General features: G+C 28.2%; 1 protein-coding gene across 3 annotated transcripts in view; it reads left to right on the forward strand.

The window, feature by feature from the left end:
* Positions 1–11,785: 11,785 nt before the first annotated feature.
* LOC114121651 (unconventional myosin-Va) overlaps positions 11,786–22,454 on the forward strand; it is a 66,017-nt gene continuing 55,348 nt past the window's right edge. For 2 of the 3 annotated variants that reach the window (XM_050203573.1, XM_050203576.1), the window contains exons 1-2: positions 20,729–20,818; positions 21,376–21,655. In XM_050203573.1, coding sequence (XP_050059530.1) covers positions 20,741–20,818; positions 21,376–21,655 — 358 coding nt within the window. In that variant the 5' untranslated portion in view covers positions 20,729–20,740. Of the gene's footprint in view, positions 11,951–20,728; positions 20,819–21,375; positions 21,656–22,454 lie in introns of those variants that run through there. The other variant, XM_027984072.2, reaches the window with a different exon arrangement.

The following is a 22,454-nucleotide window of genomic DNA, read 5'->3' on the forward strand; positions in this document are numbered from 1 at the left end:
CCCAAAAATGATAATACTTATAATAAAATCGTGCAATCACTAAATAACCACGAGTTACGTTTTTGTGTAATGTTCGTGCTTGTCTAAAGAATTTTTCTGATTTTCCCGATCGAATCTATGATTATTAAAGGTTAAACTACTTTTTTGTGGAAATTCGTTTTTTCTATGCTCCATACCGTTGCGCTAATTAGTCAATAAAAAGGAAATAATTATGTATTTTATATGTTATGAGTTTATAACAGTCATAGTTCACAGAGTTTAACTTTGATGTTACAATAAAAAATGTTTTAAAAAAATAGTTACACAACTTATTAATAAAAATAAGATACAAATTAATGGATAAATTCGAGTAAAAATAATTTATAAATTACACTTATTATTAGTTATCAGTGTGAAGGATATATAGATAGTTGATATTTTATTATTTTTTTTTTATTTTACAAATATTCGATTTTACTTTTCGGTGCTCTTGCTATAACTGTAATTTGTAATTCTATACTTAATTATAAGTCTATTAATAAAAAATAGAAAATAAAATTATCCATCACATTTGATACTACTAATTGCATTTTATCTTATAATATATATATACAATATGAAAAGTCGACATTTTATGATGTTAAGCAGGAAAAAATTTCGGAACAATATGTTAAGTATATATTATGTATATATACAATTACTAAATTGTAATATTATTATTTATAAATCAACAATCGTATGCGTGAACATTTTGAAATTATTTACGATGCAATAAATTATATAATATGGTACTTTTTTAAGATTGTAATAATATTTTTTAGGAAATTTTGATTCAATATAAACCATAATAACAAGATACAACTTTATGTCATTAACGGTATAGCCGTAAAGTTAAGATTAATTTCGTCGGTCGGTACAATTTCGAATCACGGTACTAATGATACCTTGTAAACATATTATGTATAATGTATTAATATAAGGAAGTTTATGGACGTCATTATTTATTACATTTTACCATTGTCTCCCGGAGATCGTATATAGGTATTAAATATCAGTAAATTGCGCTGTCTAAAAGAAATTAAAAAAGTGAAGGAATATATTATATATAAAATAAAATATTTTATGCAAGCGCTCTAATTATCCTAATATATAGTTATAATGATAGTTTAAGTTTCGATATGACGTATAATATATATCTCAGCCTTACGATTTTATTACTGCATCAATTGTAACATATTATTTTAATCATATTTTTATAGGAGCTACAGTATAATAAAGGATCGTAAATCAGATTGAAAATAGCATGCACGTAACATGATGATGGCGACTGCGTGATCCTTGAATAGGCTTGTATTATCAATGCGAATATGAAGGTGTGTATAAATATATATATTTATGTACGTGTGCCCGAGTGCGGCTCTGCAGGGTGGCGTTAAAAGCACATTGCTATTTCGCGTAATGCGTAGGGTTAGATAACAACACGAGTAGTTTTTGTTATGGAAACATAATAATTGTAATTATTGTATGTGGTCTATATATTTTTTCGTAATGTAATGTAACTATATGCATTGTTGTAATAACTACTGTTCACGAGTAAAAGTAAATCTCTAAACAATTCCGCACCGCAACTGAAGTCTCCGCTCCAGACGATCTGTGAAAAGTAATAATAGGTACATTAATAGTGAAGCAAAAAATCGCTAATTGGTCGGAATTCCAGTATATCATTTATATCACGTATATATATATATTTTTTTTTTTTTTGAAAAAATCAATTTCCTTTATTATTTAGTTGTGTACCTTATACATATTATACACGTACAAGAAGTAATTCCAAATTACGCCATTGATTTAGATATATTTAAAACGATAACATACATTTAATTTTTTTCTCCAAATACCTCACCTTTACATTAGTAATATAGACATGATCTGAAATATAATATATAATAAATTACAATTTACAAACATTTATTCATGTTACTGTAACGGTAATATGCACGACAACGACACAATATTTAAAACTTAGACGTTTGTACTTAAAACGTTGGACAATGCATATAATAGTATATTAAATTATTTATTATTTATATATGTTTGATTTACCAAATGTCTCTATTCTCTGGTAATACCTTTTTTTTTTAATTTCGATTTTCTGAATTTTTAAATGCATTCAAAGATTATATATTTAAATCATTTTTTTTTTTTTAATTTAAGAATAATTCTATTTAATTGTAAATTGTTGAACTCGTAATTAAATGAACATAATATTAAGCTTTATACGAACCAAGGTCTGAAGATATAATATTTCTAATAATGAGTAGGTATTGGGTTTGAATAATATTTGAAATAAATATACCTAATATGTATGCTAGATCCTGGGTTGCATAAACAGTCACTTAATATTTTAAGTCAACACTGAGCTAATGGTATTTTGAACATGATTCAGAGGTACATTACATTTTAGTAAATTTTAAATACATCAATTATTTTATGCAACTTGGCACACGGTTTTACAAATTATTAAGTGTAATATATTAATGCTATAATTTTAAAATCATCATAGAATTCATAAAGTGGTGGATCCAGAAATTTATCAAGGGGAGGAGTAATACGATATACTCAACCCTGAATATAACTAGCATTTCTCACAAGTCACAATGTAACAAATTTGTATACCTATAATAAGCTCAAGGGGAGGGAATTACCCAATTACTTCCCCTCTTTGGATTCGCAACTGAATTCATATCCTATATAAACCTAGCTATTATACTTAATATATAAAGTTTATAATCATGCAAAAACTACTCGCTCGAATATTTTGATTTCAAAGCATCTATATTTTCAAAAATCTGCTTAACAAAAAAAGGGCGATTTTTATTTCAAAAGAAATGTGTACCGTGTACTCTTAAATTAGGCACATAGTATACACATTTAAGTATTTATAAATATATTCTTATAAACATAATTCAAAAATTCAAAATTCAGAATTTGAATAAATCTATTATTAAAGAATAAAAAGTGGTTAACTTGATTCAATGGTTAGTGAATTATATATGATTACAATTCTAACTTATAATGGTGATAGTGAGTAGTGACTATTTTATAGGGACTATAGTATAGATGCATCACGTATGTATGTATTAGCAACATCATTTTTTTATTCAAATCAATGGACTATCGCGAAAGTGATTTCATATTTTTCTAATATCACGCGTGCTGTCCGATAAAACGACGATGTCGAAAGTCAATATTTTCTCAGACTGGTAGTTATAACTGTAATATTAACATTTGTGTATGTAATGTATCAAATTTAATATAAATTATGTATTGGCACTATGTTTAATACATATATATGTTATACGAAATGAGTAGTGAACAAAAAATCCAAACGTCTATTACCTACTATACGGTGAAGACGATCGCTGATATGGCCCCGAGGCGACGTACAATATGTCGCCTTAATTATATCATGTTTATTTTTTCGAATATGTGTAGATGCGTATTTTCTGTATCGCCGGTGGGTGTTCTTACATAGCCGGTTAACCTAGACCCGGTCAACCACGAATACTTACTAAATGGCGATGTAGGTTGGTCATCGCTGCCAATCAGCCCAACACAGCACGTTCGTAAAATAATAATAAAAATTATATTATACCCGATGCATCCCACGCCGAGTGTTGTTCGCGCTTAATATCGTTCAGACGAACAACGATGAAGGATTTGTTCTAATTCGATTTGTTTTTACACATTTATTACAGTCTTCAGTTACCAATAATATCGTCTAACGTGTGGGATCTTCAAGGGCACTATATATGCATAGTTTTTAGTTTTGTATTTTATCTTCAATACTTATAAGTAGGCCAAAATTCTAAATTAATACGAGTTTTGCACAATTTTATCCGACGTATTTTACATAATTTGCATTTGTATTCAAATATATTAAAAATGTTTCTAAAAAAAAATTTTGACCATTGCTGAAAACAAAATGGCTAAAATATTTAAAGAATAATTTGGTGTAATATATCAATCTAATTTTCAAAAAACATTATCCATCATAAATCATTATTTGTATTCTAAAAAAAAAAAAACTATTTTTAAAAAGGAATTTAATGATATTTTATTACTGGTACTCAAGCACTTCACTAAGGTGAAATCACCTTTAGTTATATTTAATTATATGATCTATCAACATTATCAACATTGAGTGTAAATAGTAAAGACTTTATTTAATAATGATAATCATTATACCCGAAATATACTTCTAAGACAAAGCGTTATACAATAGTGTAATACACTAATATCTTTTATACTTCCTATACATGTGATATAATATATATACTCGTATAAATAATCAAGCTGTTATTCAATTACTCGACTAACTCCTAACATAAATAGTTTTTATATTAACACAAAAATAATAGCAAATATAAATGGAAACGATAATTATCAAGTAGAAATATATGTATTGCGATAAAATCATTTGTTGTTTTTAATAATTTTAATAGAGTTTTAAAGAAATAAATTTAAAATATAAAAATATCATTATTATTTGTCTTATAATATTATTTCTTCTCTTAAGCGTGTAGCGTTATTATATATCATGTATAAGCAACTAATATTTTATCTAATCGATTTTATTTGTTTGAGAAAAAGTGTGATTTTACATAAATCTTAATGTGTTAAAAAATAAAACACTTCCAAATAATTAATATTCATATAGCCCAATTAAAAAAAAATAAGTCAAAATACAAAACTTTGATATTCTTACGAAATCCTTCTATTGACAATCGTATTTATTAGCCAATATGATTACGTTTGGAGTAAAAATGTGTGAACAAAAATAAAATAAACAGTCAATTGTGAATTATAAGTAGACAGTATAGTTTCAATTAGTAGGTACCTAATTAAATTAATTGACAAAAAAGAAATACTTATATCTATTTTTTGATGAGAATTCACAAATTCTACTAATAAATTTATTCTTTATCATTACGAATAATTATTTTTTTTTTTTAAAGTTATTGTTTTTAGATTCTGAGTAAGTCGTTAAATGTGTATTAATATTACAATGACGTGTGTTTTGCGTGTTTACTAAAAACTTCTGGGGCAGTAAAAATGCTTTAATCTTCAGTTTTAATAGTGATTTTTGTAGCAAGTTGTATCTAGTATTCTAGTTGCTACTTAGGAGATCAAATGTAAAATATTTCCAGTTCTACGTTTTTACGCAAAATTAATTTTTATTATAATTCAATAATAAATTACTGTAAACTTTTTATTTTTTTTTTTCGATAATACATTTTTATGAGTAATTTAATTTCAAATTTAGATAATCCAATTTAAACCAAATTTAGCAATTTTAGTTATATGTTCTGTTGTAATTAAAACATAATATATTATTCGTAATTACTGGAAACTTATCATATTACTTCGCATATACACTGCACTACTATAGTTACTACTATATGAAATATTTACATTAATACCAAGCTACTTATATAATTTTGGCTTTTATTCTACCTATATTCTAACCTATGTCAGTATCTAGTTTTAAATTAATAACAACTATAGTAATATTATTATAACTATTATAATATTATAAAATGAGTGATTTGTTTTTGGCGAAAATAAGTCAAATATTTGTCCATATTATTATTAGAAAAATAAATTAATAATATCAATATAAATGTACCTATATTAGAAGTTTATAATAATATGATCATGTGATTTTATAGGTTTTCTGTCTTAACTTAGAACTGTTTTTTGTATACAATGATTTATCATTGAATTCATATTCAACTCTTTGATTATATAGTAACCTATTCAATGAAGAGGTATATTTAACACGTATTATATAGCAGAGTGACCTTATGGTTCTTTTACTAATTTGCTATCCAATTTATTCTACTGATCTATAAAAAATAAGTAATGTAAGTTCTCTTCTTTATTTTATTTTTAAAATTATATAATATTATATAGTATTTATACTTAACAGTTATCTTTATATCTACAACCTACATAGGTTTCTCAACAACGTTTAATACTTAAAACAAAATATGCATCTGGATATTTTATAATAACTAAAAATACAAATATTTGTGTGCATATAGCTATATAGTATATACTTACCATTTTAATAAGTATTCTTTTCTGTTACACCTTACCTTATAATGTTTTTTTTAAAGTCCTTTCCCTTTTTATTTAGTTACACAATAAAACTATAGAATTCTGAAGAGTATAGATAACTTCTAATATTATGTTACTATACTATAATATATTTAACGATTGATATTAATTGTGAAATACATCGTGATTAAAGATGGTAAATAGCGTAGTCGTTGTCGAATTAAAGAGTACAACCCTTGTTTTATTACGATCATATATTTTTTTTTTATTTAAGAAGTTATGTCTTACGGTTCGTTATGTATACTGAACAGTCAACGTACTAATCATCATTTTGAAATACAATGAAATAAAAAATACTTATACGTATAGTTATTGATTGTACTTACTACGTACAAACACAACACGTTTGAATTTATCTATTTAATATTTTATCATTTTAAATATACCTTAAAAGATAAAAGTTTCAAACTTTTTTTTTAAATATTTTTATTTACAAAAAAAAAGAATAGTATAATTATAAGAAGTATTTGAACGTAATAAAAAAATAATAAAATTATATAGTATGCAATCCTTGACAGTGTCTCATAAGCTCTATAAATAATCACAGGATTCTCAGTGAAATTTCACTAAAATTTTGAAAAAAAATATATCACAATTTGTTGGTATAATATATTTTAAATATTTATTATTATACTATTGTCTTAATTTTCAACTGTTAAATTAATTAAAATATCTACTTGTTTATTATTCTGGGCATCATATATAGACTGTATAATATGACGTATGTGTATTCCAAATCTCGTACTACAAAATTTATAATTCAATAATTGCACTAAAATAATAATAATAAATAAAGTTTTAAATCCAATAATTATTAAGGATATTTTATACTAATTTATAAATTTAAAATAAATTATTCTCTTGAGGACTTGAGATATTATAAATTATGCAAACAATGGTATCCGTTATATTTATTAATAGTTTTTTATATCTCATTGGCTTAAATTTATAATATACTTTATGTTATAATTAACATTAAGCAAATTATAGTGGGTCACATATTTATAGTTATAATTAATAATATAATAATAATAATTTAATCCTTATAGTTAAAGAATTAAGTACATCAACTTCTATAAATAGGATCTAACATAATATGAATAATTAAATACTAATCTATATCGCACTCTAATATTTCTATATTGTCACACTTTACGCGACTACTTAAATAAAATTAAAAATATTATATTATTGGTACATATGTCCTCATAGGAGAAAAATTGATAATCTTCCAGAAATGTAATGTATTATGATAAAAAATAACATTGTATTTGTTTATTCTTACAAATACTCACACTAGTCCCACTAATAAAGACAAACCATTGAATTACAACACTGTAAGTTGCTTATATTTACTACGAATTATGCGAATACGTATCTATATAGCCAACGGCAAAACGCGATTGACCGACACAGATGAGTTATTTACTTTTAAATGTCTACTGCTCAAACACCTATGATTTCTGAGAAATAATATATTATGTAGAATTATTGTAGATATACGAATGGCGCAAATACATTTAAAAGTTACTTAACAGTTACCAAGTTCAATTATTATACTTATATATAAAAGCATACCTACTATATTTTCTTTTGAACTCCGAAAAATAATGCCGAATGTAATACATATTACATGTATGTGTAATTATTTGACCCTCAAAAACTAAAAAAAAAATAATTTATTTTATTACTCATGACCTATATATTCCCAATCGTCATTTTTTTAATTTATTAATTATTCAGTAGATATCCAATTATATAAACCACAGTTTCTGTTTATTTTTGCGATTCCTTGATAAATTCTAGGCATATTATAATATTATGTAGTATGTACGTAGGTAAATATTATGTTACGTGAATAATAAATTACTTAACGTTTCTCAATATCGCCAAAATTGAATTTTGAACACGTAATATGTAAATAACAATTGTATTATTTTTATAGTATATTACATTAAGTTTGTTAGCAAAAAAGCAAACAAGAATTTAGGGATTAAGACTTAAGTTAGAAATTTTGATTTTGTGGTTACAAATTTTTATGCATTTATTACTAATTTTTAAATGCGATTTGATTTCGAAATTTTGAATTTGAGATGCCAGGATGACGCACCTTATACATTGGACAAATATAAATCGTGTTTTCTTTACCAATGCATTGTAGTTAATAAATCCTAGTACATAGGTAATTACCAGTGTTGTTTGATATTGGCATTATCTTCAATAATATATTAGTTGTTCCTGTACAGCGTTGCCTATAACGACTATGACAAATTAAATGTCTATGGCTTCACCATAAGCTTCGTTAGACGCAGATTTTAATATAGTTATTTACTTATTTGAGTGGTTTTGGCTAAATATAAAGTACAATTTTCAATAACTATTTTATTTTTGTGAAAAATGGCAATTCTATACAAATAAAAAAATATTCAATTTCTGTTTACGCAAAATAATGGGAAAATATGAGACATTTTTATAATTCTTTCTTATTGTATATTTAGAGCATTAGAAGAGAAACCATTATTAGGCAGTTGATGTTAAAAAAAGTAAAATATGTTTTTGTTTTCTGATACAAACTATAAATTTAAATGTTGTTATTGTAAAGTCTATTATATATTATATTATAGAAATTTAAATTTCAGGTGCATTTTACTACTATATGCCTAGTTATACATATACTACAATATGACTATAAATATGTAAGACAAATCTTAGTCATTTGAATATCAACCATTGCAAGCAGATTATAAGAAGATATGTTTTTGTATATTTTGTATATCGTAAGTAGATATACATAAGGATATTATAAAATGAATCTTTTCATATTATGTTAAAGTTATTACTTATTATTATTTTATAAAAAAAATAGAATGCATGCTTTGGATTTCAAAACAAGTGAACATAAAAATCCGTATCAGGAATAATTAAGTTGAGTAAGTTTTTATTTATATTATTATGATTTAGTATTTTATTTATAATATATTATGTTCTAGAGTAAGGATTCCCAACCGTTTTATCATTGAGTACCACCAGTCACTTTTACAATAAAATATACGCGTACACCTCCATTCTAAAACTAAATCAGGAGTCAAATTTTTTTCAACGTATATTTTTATTATTCATTCATTTCTTAACATTTTTTATTATTTGATATTTATGAGAGTAAAAAAAAAATCTCAATTTTTAGTTAAATCTATAAATTAAAATGTCTTTGCGTACCATGGGTTGGGAACCCCTGTACTGGAAAAGTTAAGTTATATTATTGTGAAGTGTTTATTACTAACCTTAGGTTGAGTTTATCAGGATTATTGTTTTTCCATTTATTATTCTATTCCGTGTTTACATTGAATTTTCCTGATATTAATTTTTGGGCAAGCCTCCAGGTAGGTTTCCTAGATTTCAGTCGTATGTTAGGACCAGTGTTTCTATCATTTTTTATTGGGAGCAGCGTATTCGAAAAGCATTTAGTCCATTTTCGTATTAGTGAATAGTGAGTTGTACAAAGTACTATACTAAGTAAGTCGTATTATATTAGAAAAAATACATCTTAAGTAGTATACAACCGTTTTATCAGCGATTAGGTATAAAATCAGTTGAATATTTTCTGATCATTATTATAACGTTGTCAAGTTTTACTTCTGATTGTAACGTTTTGAATGTAACGTTAAAATCAAATGTAAAACATAATATAATCGTTATAAAACTATAAATATTATATTCTGCTATATTGATACAGCAATCAAACAATGGTTTATTTATTTATTCAAATATCTTATTTTGTAGCTATAATTTAACAGACTTATGACTTTATGAGCTTATGATATTTTGAATAAATAATGTCCTATATAAGTAAAACAATAAATTAATGTGACAACACCAAATGTAAATTAATATTAACTACCCATTGGTAATAACACTAGGTATAAATAATTATAATAAATGTGAACGAAATTACATTTATACAGGAAATACAAAGATAATATTTATATGCCGAGTAGTGTTTTAAAAATGTTTGTTATAAATTTAAAGAATTAAATACATAATTTTGCATTATATAAAAATACTAAATAAACCGTTTTGTAATAAATTGTCCGTATATAATAATATTATAATGGTCTGTGAAATTACTGTGAGGCAACACGCACATAGCCCATAGGTATGTGCATAATACAAATGAACATATTATTTACCATAGAGTATCATACCTATATATAATCATCGTCTACCGTTGTTTAATTAATCACATCCCATAAGTAACTTGATTATAAACGTTAGATAAGGAATGTATATTTTAAATATCATGCAGGTTCTGAATTATGATCATCCCACGGACGTTCTTAGACATTGTTAACTATTCTATATCAATTATCTTGATTTTTGAAATCATAAATAATAATTAATTTTGCTTTTATATTTTTTTTTATGAAAACCGAAAACCCGAACAACATTAATTTATACAAGCCGCTGTGCCCTCTGTTAGAAACCGATTCGCGGTAGGTTTGTCACACATAATACAATATATAGAAATTAATATGAAATAAGTTTCAAAAACATCACATTTGGTCGGTGTTTAAATATATTCAACGCATCAGCACGATAATTTATCACGGTAATAAAATCCCGAACAAAGTCGTCGTCCCCTTCTGAAATCCATATGTAAATGCGATCCACGCATCCCCGGGACGTGTGGTGATATATTTTACGGCGGGAAACCGTGTAAACACTTTACAAACACGAAATCCGTCGAGAAACCAAAAACACGTCGTAACGAGTGCGTGCGTAAAAAAAAAGTCAGGTAGGTATGGATACGTCGAAAACCGTAGGACACGACATCTAGAGAGTTCAATGCCCACCATAATATAAGAGTGATACACAATAATTTTATATACAATATTAATATTATCGTTGTCAACGTCGCGATAACCGTCGCCGCGCCGCCTCCGTCGAGCGATGTGTGGCGCGCACATGTGCAGGTGTTTGTATATTATTATGTTGTTAAGCAGATCTCTGATCTACTGATCTACCGGTGTCGCGTGTGTATACAGTACTGTACACAGATAATATACTATAGGTAAGGTACGACGGGCGACGTTTTATACGGTAGGTTAGTGCTCACGACGATCGGAGAATTTCATCTGTGTGTATACTGTTCGGCGGTGAGTTATAAATTGTAAAAAAAAAAAGAAAAATACTTCTGCGAGTACGCGATGACGGGTACCATTCGCCAATCACGATAATATTAATGTATACACATTTATAGAGATCGATATCACGCGTTTTCTCGTGTAATACACGATGACGTATTTCGTTTCGTCCGTCGTCGTCGTATAGTATGATGATGGGTGCACTTCAGCTTCTTGTTTTTTAGACGATTTTTTTTTTTTTTTTTGTACGCGGAAAACACAAACGCATTTGTCGTTTTTCTGGCGTCCGGACGGCGTAACAGATGGCGTCGGTCGATCGAAGTCACTGCGGAGAGCGTCTCTCGGCAGCGGCGGGAAACCGGTTTGCGGGGCCGGTCTCGGCCGCTGGTGGCGCGGAAAAGTCGGGCCCGGCCACGGCGCGCCGCTCTCACTACTACTAAACGCTTACCGGCCGGCGACGTGCTCGTCGCGCGCGATCAGCTGTTTGTCGTGGTCGATGCGCGCGCGCGCGCTCTTCAACACGTGAAGTCCGCCCGCGATTCCGGATCGCAATTCAACGCGGATATCGTCTCCGCGCACACACGGCGAGTCCGACATCGACGACGATAGCAACTGTAGCTGCAGCGGTGCGACACACCATACGGCAGGTAAGATCCAAGAGTTTCATCTCGGAGATTGTGTAAATAATTTAGTTATAGTTATTATGATATCCGGTCCGCGAGGCGATCCGTTTCCGATCCGAATTCTTATTCATCTCTCGTTTACGAGATCGTGTAAAACGATGATGATATGTGATCGTGTTCGAGCTGCAGTCGGGTCCGACCGTTTGTCGATGCGACTCCACCGATCGATGGTAGGAAAACGTGAGGTAAGACGGTTAAGTTCACCTCGTGACATCGTAGATAATGCCGCGTGCGTGGACCGCCCGTAATGTAGATAGGTTAGGTCCTATATTCATATATTGTACGGGTACTCGTAGTGATGGATCTAGGATATTTTTCTTTCCGATTGGGGGGGTGAGGACCCAACGTTTTTCGTATTAATTTCGTAAATACAATTTATGATTTGATATTTAGCTTTACAAATATGATATAATAGCAATATTAATATTATAACTGTCGTGAGGGGGGTGGTACATAATCAAACCCGTAGGGGTACGTCACACGCGCCGACCGTTTTATACGCGTAGACTCAGCAACGACGACTCTAACTTTAAAGAATGCGACATTAATAATAACAATAATATCGTATATTTTCTGGACTTACAAAAACAATCGCCGTTTCTTTCGTACAATGGAATACTATACTGGCTATGACCTATACGCCCGTAGCACAATAATAATAATATCACAACAACTGCAGTTTTTAAATATAATACCTACCTATGTTTATATATTTGTATTGTTTTGTAAGAATCTATTATCGATTTTAAGATCGGAATATTCTAGTGTTTAAAAATTTGTCCGATTTTAATATCGTACTGCGTGCTCAAATACCTACCAGAGAGTTAGATAAGAATATGTATATTATAACGTCCCATATAGAAGGAACTCGTTCACAAATCCCAAAATGTTAAGTCAGTTGTTTATGACTTATAACTCACAAACACACACAATACAATCATAAGATAATACGATTACAAAACTATAGACTTAAATACCCTAATCATAGACGTATGTAGGTATACTGATAAAATGTACTCCCCAAGAATGTAAACGAACCCAAATAAATGCTCACAACGTTGATGTAAAAAAATATTTATAATTACCATTACCTATTATTATTGATTCTGACTCTTATTAAAAAGTATTAGGTTTTAATTTTTCTTTATGTAAATACTTTAAATTTAAAACAAATTTTTATAAAAACGTGTTTCCTGAAAGGATATCCTTTTTATGGTTATTATAGCTTTGTTATTTTGGGACTTTGATTACATGTTATCTTAAAAAGGCGTATGCAATAAAATAAAATTTTCACAATTTTAAGAAATACTTTTGTTCGATTTAATTTTTTTTTATTTCGCAGTAAATACTATACATAACAATAATATAAGGTCGGAAACATTAGATGAAAAATAAAAATTCGCCTAGACAATGCATTATTGTTTTAATTTTCCTATTAAAAATAAATTATTCTAGCTATTTAAAACCAACTTTCTATAAGATACAGTCGGATATATAATAATTAACATGAGAAAACGAATGCAAAGACACATTTATTAGGTTATTTTTTCATTATAATATTCATACCACTGTATACATTTACTGTCTTAACGAGAACTGAGAAGTTGGTATAATTATGAACTATATAATATTCACTAATTAAAATAAGTAGTAATGAATATTAATAAATATTTAGAGAAAACCGTATGTTATCTTTGTAACAAACAGCTACTTCAGTAGCTGCAAAAGAAAAATATTTGTATTATTCTTGATTTATATTCTCAAAACCATATTTATTTTGAAAGACGGTTTGAGTCGAAAAGATTTGTAATTTATTCGTAATATATTCATTTGTTGGAACTTTTAATATAATTCATATACATACACGGTACATCTTTAAGTATATTATTTTAATGGTCGTCCAACGGATCAACACACATCATATTGATACTTGTATCGAGTTGCCCGTCGAACGCACGAGTTGCACGAACGCAAGGGGGTCGATGGGAACCATTATATTATTATTATTATTATTATTATTATACGATGACGGTCAATAATAGCTCGATTTGGATATCTGATGCTGATAACATTTCGATAATTTGTAGGCGGCTTTGGTCGAACTCAGTGACCGGTGTCATTAATATTATCCCGTCAACAGCGGCCGACCGTCTGCAGGCGGGCGCGTTATTCGACAATAAACAAAAAACAAAAACAAAAAAAAAGCTCACATACCTTTAGGACGTGACGTGGGGGTCGTATTAAATAATATAATGTTAATAATAATAATATGTTGTAATAACCAAAGAGCAGAGTGCAGCTGCAGTGCAATGCGGTGAATCGAAGACGGTTTACGTTTGGTTCTGCGCGCTGCATATAAACCGACGTTTGAAATCGGATCGAGAACTGGTTTATGTCGAAGCGAAAAAAAAAGCGCAATAATTTTAAGACTGTATTTTTTCCCCTCTCGCATGTTTACCCCGCACAGGTCCCACTATTCTTATTCTCAGTGGAGTAAGTATATATTATTATACCTATATACACACACCGGCACCGACTGTCTTGACGTAGCCGTCATTAGGATCTATAATATACGGTCCCCGAACAATGGATATACGCAGTAGTAGTTGTAATAGTAGTAGTTGTTGTAGTATTATTATTTATAGGTTTTTTAGACACCGCGCGACGGTCGATACGCACGAAACCCAAGCGACCGCGTCCTTCGATCCATTGTTCTTGTAAATTGGTCGTCCGACATCGGGAGCAACCGCGGTATCCATAAATTTTAACCGCGACATCAGAATTCTCGTCTGTTGTCGCCTCGCAGCCGACACAGATGCTGCACCGTTGCAGGCAGCTAGAGAGATAGCCATTTGCTGCGCTTGCCGTCTTTTCGTCCGGTCGCAACGCCTATGTTTACACTACAATATTACATAGTATATTATACATAATACCTATACCATATAGTTTTTAATGTTTTTATGTAGCTCGCTAGTCCGTGAATTGCAACTACGTTTTTTTTCTAAGCATAATATTGTAGATTCGGTCTCGCGTATGATATTTTGATGGACAATAATATATTGTTATTGTTATTACTAATATGATATCGCTTGTATTGATATACGAGCTATCGTGGACACATTCACCTACTATATATTATATTTAAATAATTTGAATCAAACCGTTTGATTATTAGATTATAAAATAATTATAATTACGAAATAATAAATATCATATAAGTACAATATAGTAAAATATTGTATAAATACTGAAAATATTCCGAGAAATCGATTTATATAATAAAATCTTTAAATACCTAATTTTATTATAGATACAAAATATGTCAAATGTACCTACCTATACCTACCGGCTACTTTTATAGTAGTAAATATACATTTATTTTATTTGAAATTAAACAATCCACACATATTCTGTATCATAAGCTTAATTTATTACAAAAAGGCTTTTACAAACGACTTGATATAGGAGAAAGAATCCACCTACTGACGACACTCCTGGATTGAGGCTATGGAGTTAAAATAGAAGAGTAGCCGAGTACGTCGCGACATCATTTTCTTTTTAGTCTTTTGGGTGGGTTACCGGCTATTAACTTAGTTCAGTTTTTTGCTATAATATTTAGGTGGTCAAAGAATGAGTTATGGTAACGCGAATAAGAATTGATAGCAGTTTCAGTCACTGTATTTATTTTTAGGTGTGTGGGCAATGTTTGATTAGATACGTAAAAGAAGGATTTTGTTATTAAACAAAATATTATATTTTAGGTTATTTGAATTTTATTTAGATCTAGTTTTTTAACGGAGCCCATTTATGCCCCCCACATGGATGCTTTAAATACAAAATTTAAACATTTTAATAATGTGTATAAATTATTATATTATTTTCTTTCTATAATTTATTTAGTTACATCTTTAATATCAAAAAATAATCGTATAGTTATTATAGAGTTATTATTTATTTTATAGTAATTATCATATATAGTTAAACATATATGCAATGTAAGACTGTAAAATTATATACGTAAAAATAACCATTTACAGTAGTATTCTCATATACTTAGTATTATACTAAGTTATATACTACTTATATACGTAAGTTGAATTTTATTTTTATGGTTTCGTTAATAAATATAAATTTATGATTAACAATTCATTTACAAATACATTTTTCATTAATGATATAAGTAAATGATGCCCATATATTTTTGGTAAGATTTCAAATTCATTTTTAAAATTGTATCGCTAATCAAAATAATATACCTACTTTGATTTTTACAACTATTCATCTAATAATAAACAAAAACAACAAAAAAAAGGAATTAAATCATCTTAAAATCCAGTGATTAAAACTAAACTGGTTTTTGGGATACGTCAAAATCTTATCACTTACCTTATTTACGCTATGTATGGATAAATAAATTAATACATCAAATAGAATTATTTTTATTGGGTATTAATTTTCTTAAACCTTCGATTTTTCTTCCCGTGTAAAAGTATTAAAACCAGTTTTTATTTACTTTTTAACAAACTATTCAACTAACCAATTATAATATTTATTTATTTTTATAATATATTTGAAAAATAAAATTAGGCACCCATATAAAAAAAGGTATAATAAATGTTAAGTCGCGCGTACCCGATGGATTTAAAATGATAAAACATTGCTACATTGTACATTGCTTATAATATCATACTATATTAAGTTTATCTTGAGTATGCATTTTTATTATTTAAATCAATAAAGCATAAAAATTCCAATCAATGTCTAGTTAATGTGTCATGTATTCCTCAAAAATGATGCATTTTCAAAAACGCTACAAAGAATACTATTTTTTCAATTTTATATTTGTTTTGAACACCAAATTTATTAATTAAGTACCTAGTATATTTTATTAAGTCTCATGAAACAAGTAGCTATGATTCCAACAATAATAAGATTTTATGATATCTTTTTTACTTAATACAATGATAAACATATAATGCATAATATACCTACTAACATGGTAGCAGGATTTTTAATGACAAATATTTAAATTAAATTAAAGCCCAAATACTTAATACTATGTGTCTATGTAATTTCAATTTGCTTCTAAAAATTTAGAAAATTTGTTATAGCTTTTTAGTTAATTATTATTATAAAAACGATTTGAATTTGAATTAGATTATCTTAGCATGAAATTAATCTAGTTTTAAATGAAAGATGAAACGATCTACATACTTTAAATGTTTATACTACGATGAATTAAAAGTAAGACTTGGTGGATTAACAAACACAGCATTATTAATAAACCAAAAAACAATTTTAATAAAAACACATGATATTTTATAGTGTTTTATTATATGTATAAAATAAGCATAATATATGCCTTTCTTTAATTATTATAGTCATATAAATTAACTAGAAACATTCATAATATAATATATTCATACTTCAGTGTTTTATTAAAAACTATTTAATTTTTACAAATATTTCATTGCGGTGTATCTATTTAGTATCTACTTCTTATTAAATAAAATATTATTTGAATTACAAAAAAACCTGTTATGCATTTATACTTACACTCATAAACGGTTTTATTTCAAATCGTAGTGTACCAGTGTACCTACTGAAATTCGATAATAATATTATATTCCCATATATTTTTTGGGTTATTGCATAAACTATAAAGTGAATAATGAATATGCATTTAAAATAAACATCATATTATAATAACATTCCGGTTTTTATTTATATTTGTTCTTATCAGTCCATCGTGTTAAAGGTATTAATGTTATGAATTCAGTAAATTATAACTAGGATTAGCACACGGTTTTATAATAATTAGATAGGTACTGTGTTTTCGAAACGAATAGTATAATTATAATTAATAACTTTGATTTATTATAGTATTAATATATTTATTTAAATAAGAACATATTTGCTTGTATAAATTATATGGTGTTATATACTTATATATCATGAATCATGTATGATATGTTGTGTCAATTGTTTTTTCATAATCATTTAAAAACAAATTAAATTTCAATAGTTACGTATCAATATATTTCGCTAACTCGGTATCTCGATGTAGTAGGAATGACACGTTAATATAATGATTGAAAGGTACGATAAGTCATATAAATTGTTTGTTCGTAGACATGATAATTCTTCTATGTTTTAAATGGTTAAGGAGTGATGTCTAGAAATATATAGTTTTTTGGGCTAAAATTTACTTTATCGGATAATTAATAATTACCCCTATAAAATAAAATTTAAAAAGTTCGTTTAGTGTTTATTTTAATTCATTGATCTATTTAGTCTGATTATTGCTAGACAAACATATTTATGGCTTGTAAAAATGTATAGATGTTTCGATTAAATTATATATTTACAATATTAATTCAGTAACATTCAATAATTTTTAAGGTTTTTAACAATTACTTGAATTATTATAACTAGTATAAGTTTATAAGTTTATAACAATCTAGTTTGACGCATTTGTTTCCTCGTCCTAATCACAGGAGTTATCGCAGCACATCTTCCCAAACATCGCCATTTTCGAAAACACAACTATTAAAGAATAACGACCGGAATAATAACTAAATGAATATCATCGATGTAGGTAATTTATGAGTTCAAAAAACATGTCTACACGGGTTAAACATATCTGTAACGGTTCCTGGAATGAATAGTAAAAACTTTCATCGTGCGATAATTTTCTCCGTCAATTACGACTGACAGACAGTGTTTATTTCTCGTTAAACATAACTAATGCACAACAGCTAGATTTTACATAAGCAATATTTTTGTGTTTTTTTTCAACAATTGGATACCTAATACGGCATATTACTATGAGTTATAGCGATTTAAAATTATCTATTAATGTATACCTATTATTATGCATTTTCTACGCGTTGTTTAACGATTGTTCAATTATAATATTTAATAAAAATAGTTATGAATTATGATTTTTTTATCGTACGTTTTCGATTATTAATTTAAGTACCTACCTTTAATATGCGTAATTCTATTCATACGCGGATACCGCCATATATTGTAATTGTTCTTATCCGCGAATTATCATATTTCCCCTGCATATATAATAATAATAATATACTTTTCATCGCGGTCAAGAGCAGTGAAAACGATAAGAGTTTGAAGAAAAAATACTTATGAACAGCTACCTACTTTATTTAAAATATTATCGATAGTAGGTTTTATTCGACTCTTAATTTCGTCTATTATTTTTCCTATAGGTACCTATAATATTATTGTAATGCGTACACGATGATATGCAAAGACTAATAAGTAATAACACATGTAATTGTGTACATGTTTGAATGTAAAACGTTTAGTGAGGGTACCGGTTTTTCTCTTCCCTCACGCAGTAATCGAATATGCCGTATTATAAATTATAATTTAATATGAAAACATTGACATCGTTTAACCTACGATCCCTTTTACGTCCACCATAACAATGATATGACACAGCACGTATTGGATACAATACAAATTATAATCTTCAATCGGTCCCGAACTTCGATAATATATTCCTCGTGAATGACCCGTGATTATAATGTATTACCACTATTAATTGTTTTACCTACATATATATTATGTACAAGTATTGTCTTTGTCGACTAATCCTTACACGAGTATCTATAATAAGTGTCAACAACGCGTTTCGACTCTCGTCGTTGACGCGAGCGCATTTGTTTATCGATTGTATCGATTGCGGTGAGTTTGTCTATGAGGTGTTATAACTGTCCGTTTTAATTATTATACGTGTATTTTTATATTCAAAATATTTATGTATTTTTTTTTTTTTTTTTTATAACGGTAAAACTGTGTTGGTGACACTTTCAGAAATCTGTGTGTGCTATGTTTTAACGAAATGCGTTTTTATTTTTTTTTATCACTCGAATACGTAAGAAAAATCCCAATAATATAAATAACATTAGAACTACTCTTAGTAGCAACATCTGAATTTAATATTTTAACTAAAATGTTATATTTATAGTTATATTATTTTTCGTCAGTTAACATGTGTTTAAGTATATTTTATCTTTTAAGATAAACAATGAACGAGTTGGTGTCATTGTATTTTGAAAACATTATATATTTAACGTAGCGTGGGGAGGCGCGCCCACTAGAAATTAATATTATTCTGTTCAACAATAGATTTTCACACTGAATATCTTATAATATTATATTTTTAAGAAAATAGAGGTACTCATAAATAAACACAGTTTAAAATCGCTACAGGAAAAAAACGTGTTTTACATTTAATTTACATTTTTCTCTATGAAATCAACTGTAATTTTTAAAACATTATAATAACTTCTAATTGATTTTATTTTCTTGTTATCAAGTCTTTGAGATTTTTAAAATCATTATATCTTAAACGTTGAAAAAATGATTAAATTGGTGTTTTTTTGCAAAATAAAGCTGATGATATTTTATAATTTTTGTTAAAAGTTGTCTGCCACGACGTGATTCAAAATCAGTAACCTATTCTAATAATTTGTTTAGTAGACAATATTGCTTACTATAAATCGTAATTCAAGGTTATTATAAATTGTAATGAAATACAAAACGAAGGGGAAGCGTGATTTTGTAATAAAAATGATGTATGTGTATATTTACCACATTAATGTTTAGAATTGATGACCATCACTTACCTTTGGAGGCGTCGAAATATATACCTTAGTCGAAAAATGATTATTAATCGTATTGATATTTATAGGTGCCATGAAAATAATCGTCTATAATACTGCAATGATGTCCGGTGGATCGAAACACCGATTTGGTCGACGGTTGGACGAACCGCGTATTGTGCGGGAGGTGAAATCTCGTGTACTTATTACATACAATATTATATATGTATAATAATATAGCGTCCATCGTTCGTGACGGTACCGGTTTTCAGTTTTCCATCGAGATCATAGCCTGTTATTAAAAACGATATACGCTAAATAACATATTAAAAAAAAAAAACTGCGTACGTTTTTGTACGACGATGGGTGTAACCTATTAACCCCTTACCCCGACGTATACACGTACACACGCGCGCGCGCATATACCTATACATATTCACATAGACATACTAACGTTCATAGGTATACACACACACGCACACACTCAGTACACAGATTTACGCACGCACTCAACATACAGCTTTCGACCACATAACAATATTACTTATACGATATTATTATTTACCGTTCGCTCACTCATTTCAGTCTCGTCTTATCATCGCGACGTTTCACTTTTCATCGTCATTGCTATATCATCGTTGTCGTTATTTGTTTTGTTTTTTTAAGATTTCGGACGTCGGAATACGATAACACAATAACATTGTAATATCGTGATATTTTAATATCGTAGTGTACAATGAGACAAACGTTTTTCAGATGTCCCCGTGCGCCGTCGGATACGAATCTATACTGTTAGCCGACCAGAAGTACGAAGATCGCGGAGGACCAACTTTACCGTCGCCACCGAATCCGACGCGACCGACACGCAATAGGCTACGACCGCGTCCAGAAGATCGCCAAAAGTTACGGTCTGACGCAGCCGCCGCAACCGACGTGTCCGCGCTGTGCCGACACTTTTTGGCCGCCTACAACATACGACCGGATTTCTTTTGCAAGTTTCAGGGCAGAACAAATTTGTTACAATGTCAACAATCAGGTTAGTCATTATCCACAAATAAAATATAGTTCATTATAGGTACTAGGTAGTAGGTAGTATAATAATGATACCTATTTACGCGCGATTTTCTGACGAAATATTATTACGCGTTTGAAGCGTAGTTTTATTACACTCGGATTTCTACATACAATATTATTAAATGACAGTTACGCCGTTTTATATGCACATGTTAAATTTACCTATACCTATACAAGTATATATATATTATACAACATGAATATTATTCATAAATAATGCACACTATAAAATATTTTTAAAAAACATCATTTTCCAAAGGCTCCATGGTGGTTATACCGTTTGTTAAATATGTTTATTGTACTTAAACGATTAAAATTATGTACAAAACTGGTTTTTAGTATTTAAATATTGCGACTCGTATAAATTAGGGACTATTATAGTATTATATTATCGTATAGTAAAATAGAATATACTGAAATGTTCATATACTGTTATTAACCAGCTAGATAGTCATGTAAATTAAAAATATAGGTACCTATCTATAAGTATAATACGAAATTAAATTGAATAATCTTATAAATATTATTAAGTAAAAATATAATTTAAATATGTTTGAGGTTAAGTTTTCTCTATAGAAAACTACATTACTTCTAAAATTTATTTAGAAATGTCAAATAATTTAGCAGTTTAACATAAACATATAGTGTAATTCACGGATGTTAAACATTCTGAAATTGTCAATTGTCATACAGTAATGATTGCAATATTTTAGAATAAAAATTCGGTTTTTACACTTCAAGATAAATTTGTAAATCGTAAT

Source organism: Aphis gossypii, chromosome 1, assembly GCF_020184175.1.
Source record: "Aphis gossypii isolate Hap1 chromosome 1, ASM2018417v2, whole genome shotgun sequence".
Taxonomy (NCBI): Eukaryota; Metazoa; Arthropoda; class Insecta; order Hemiptera; family Aphididae; genus Aphis; species Aphis gossypii.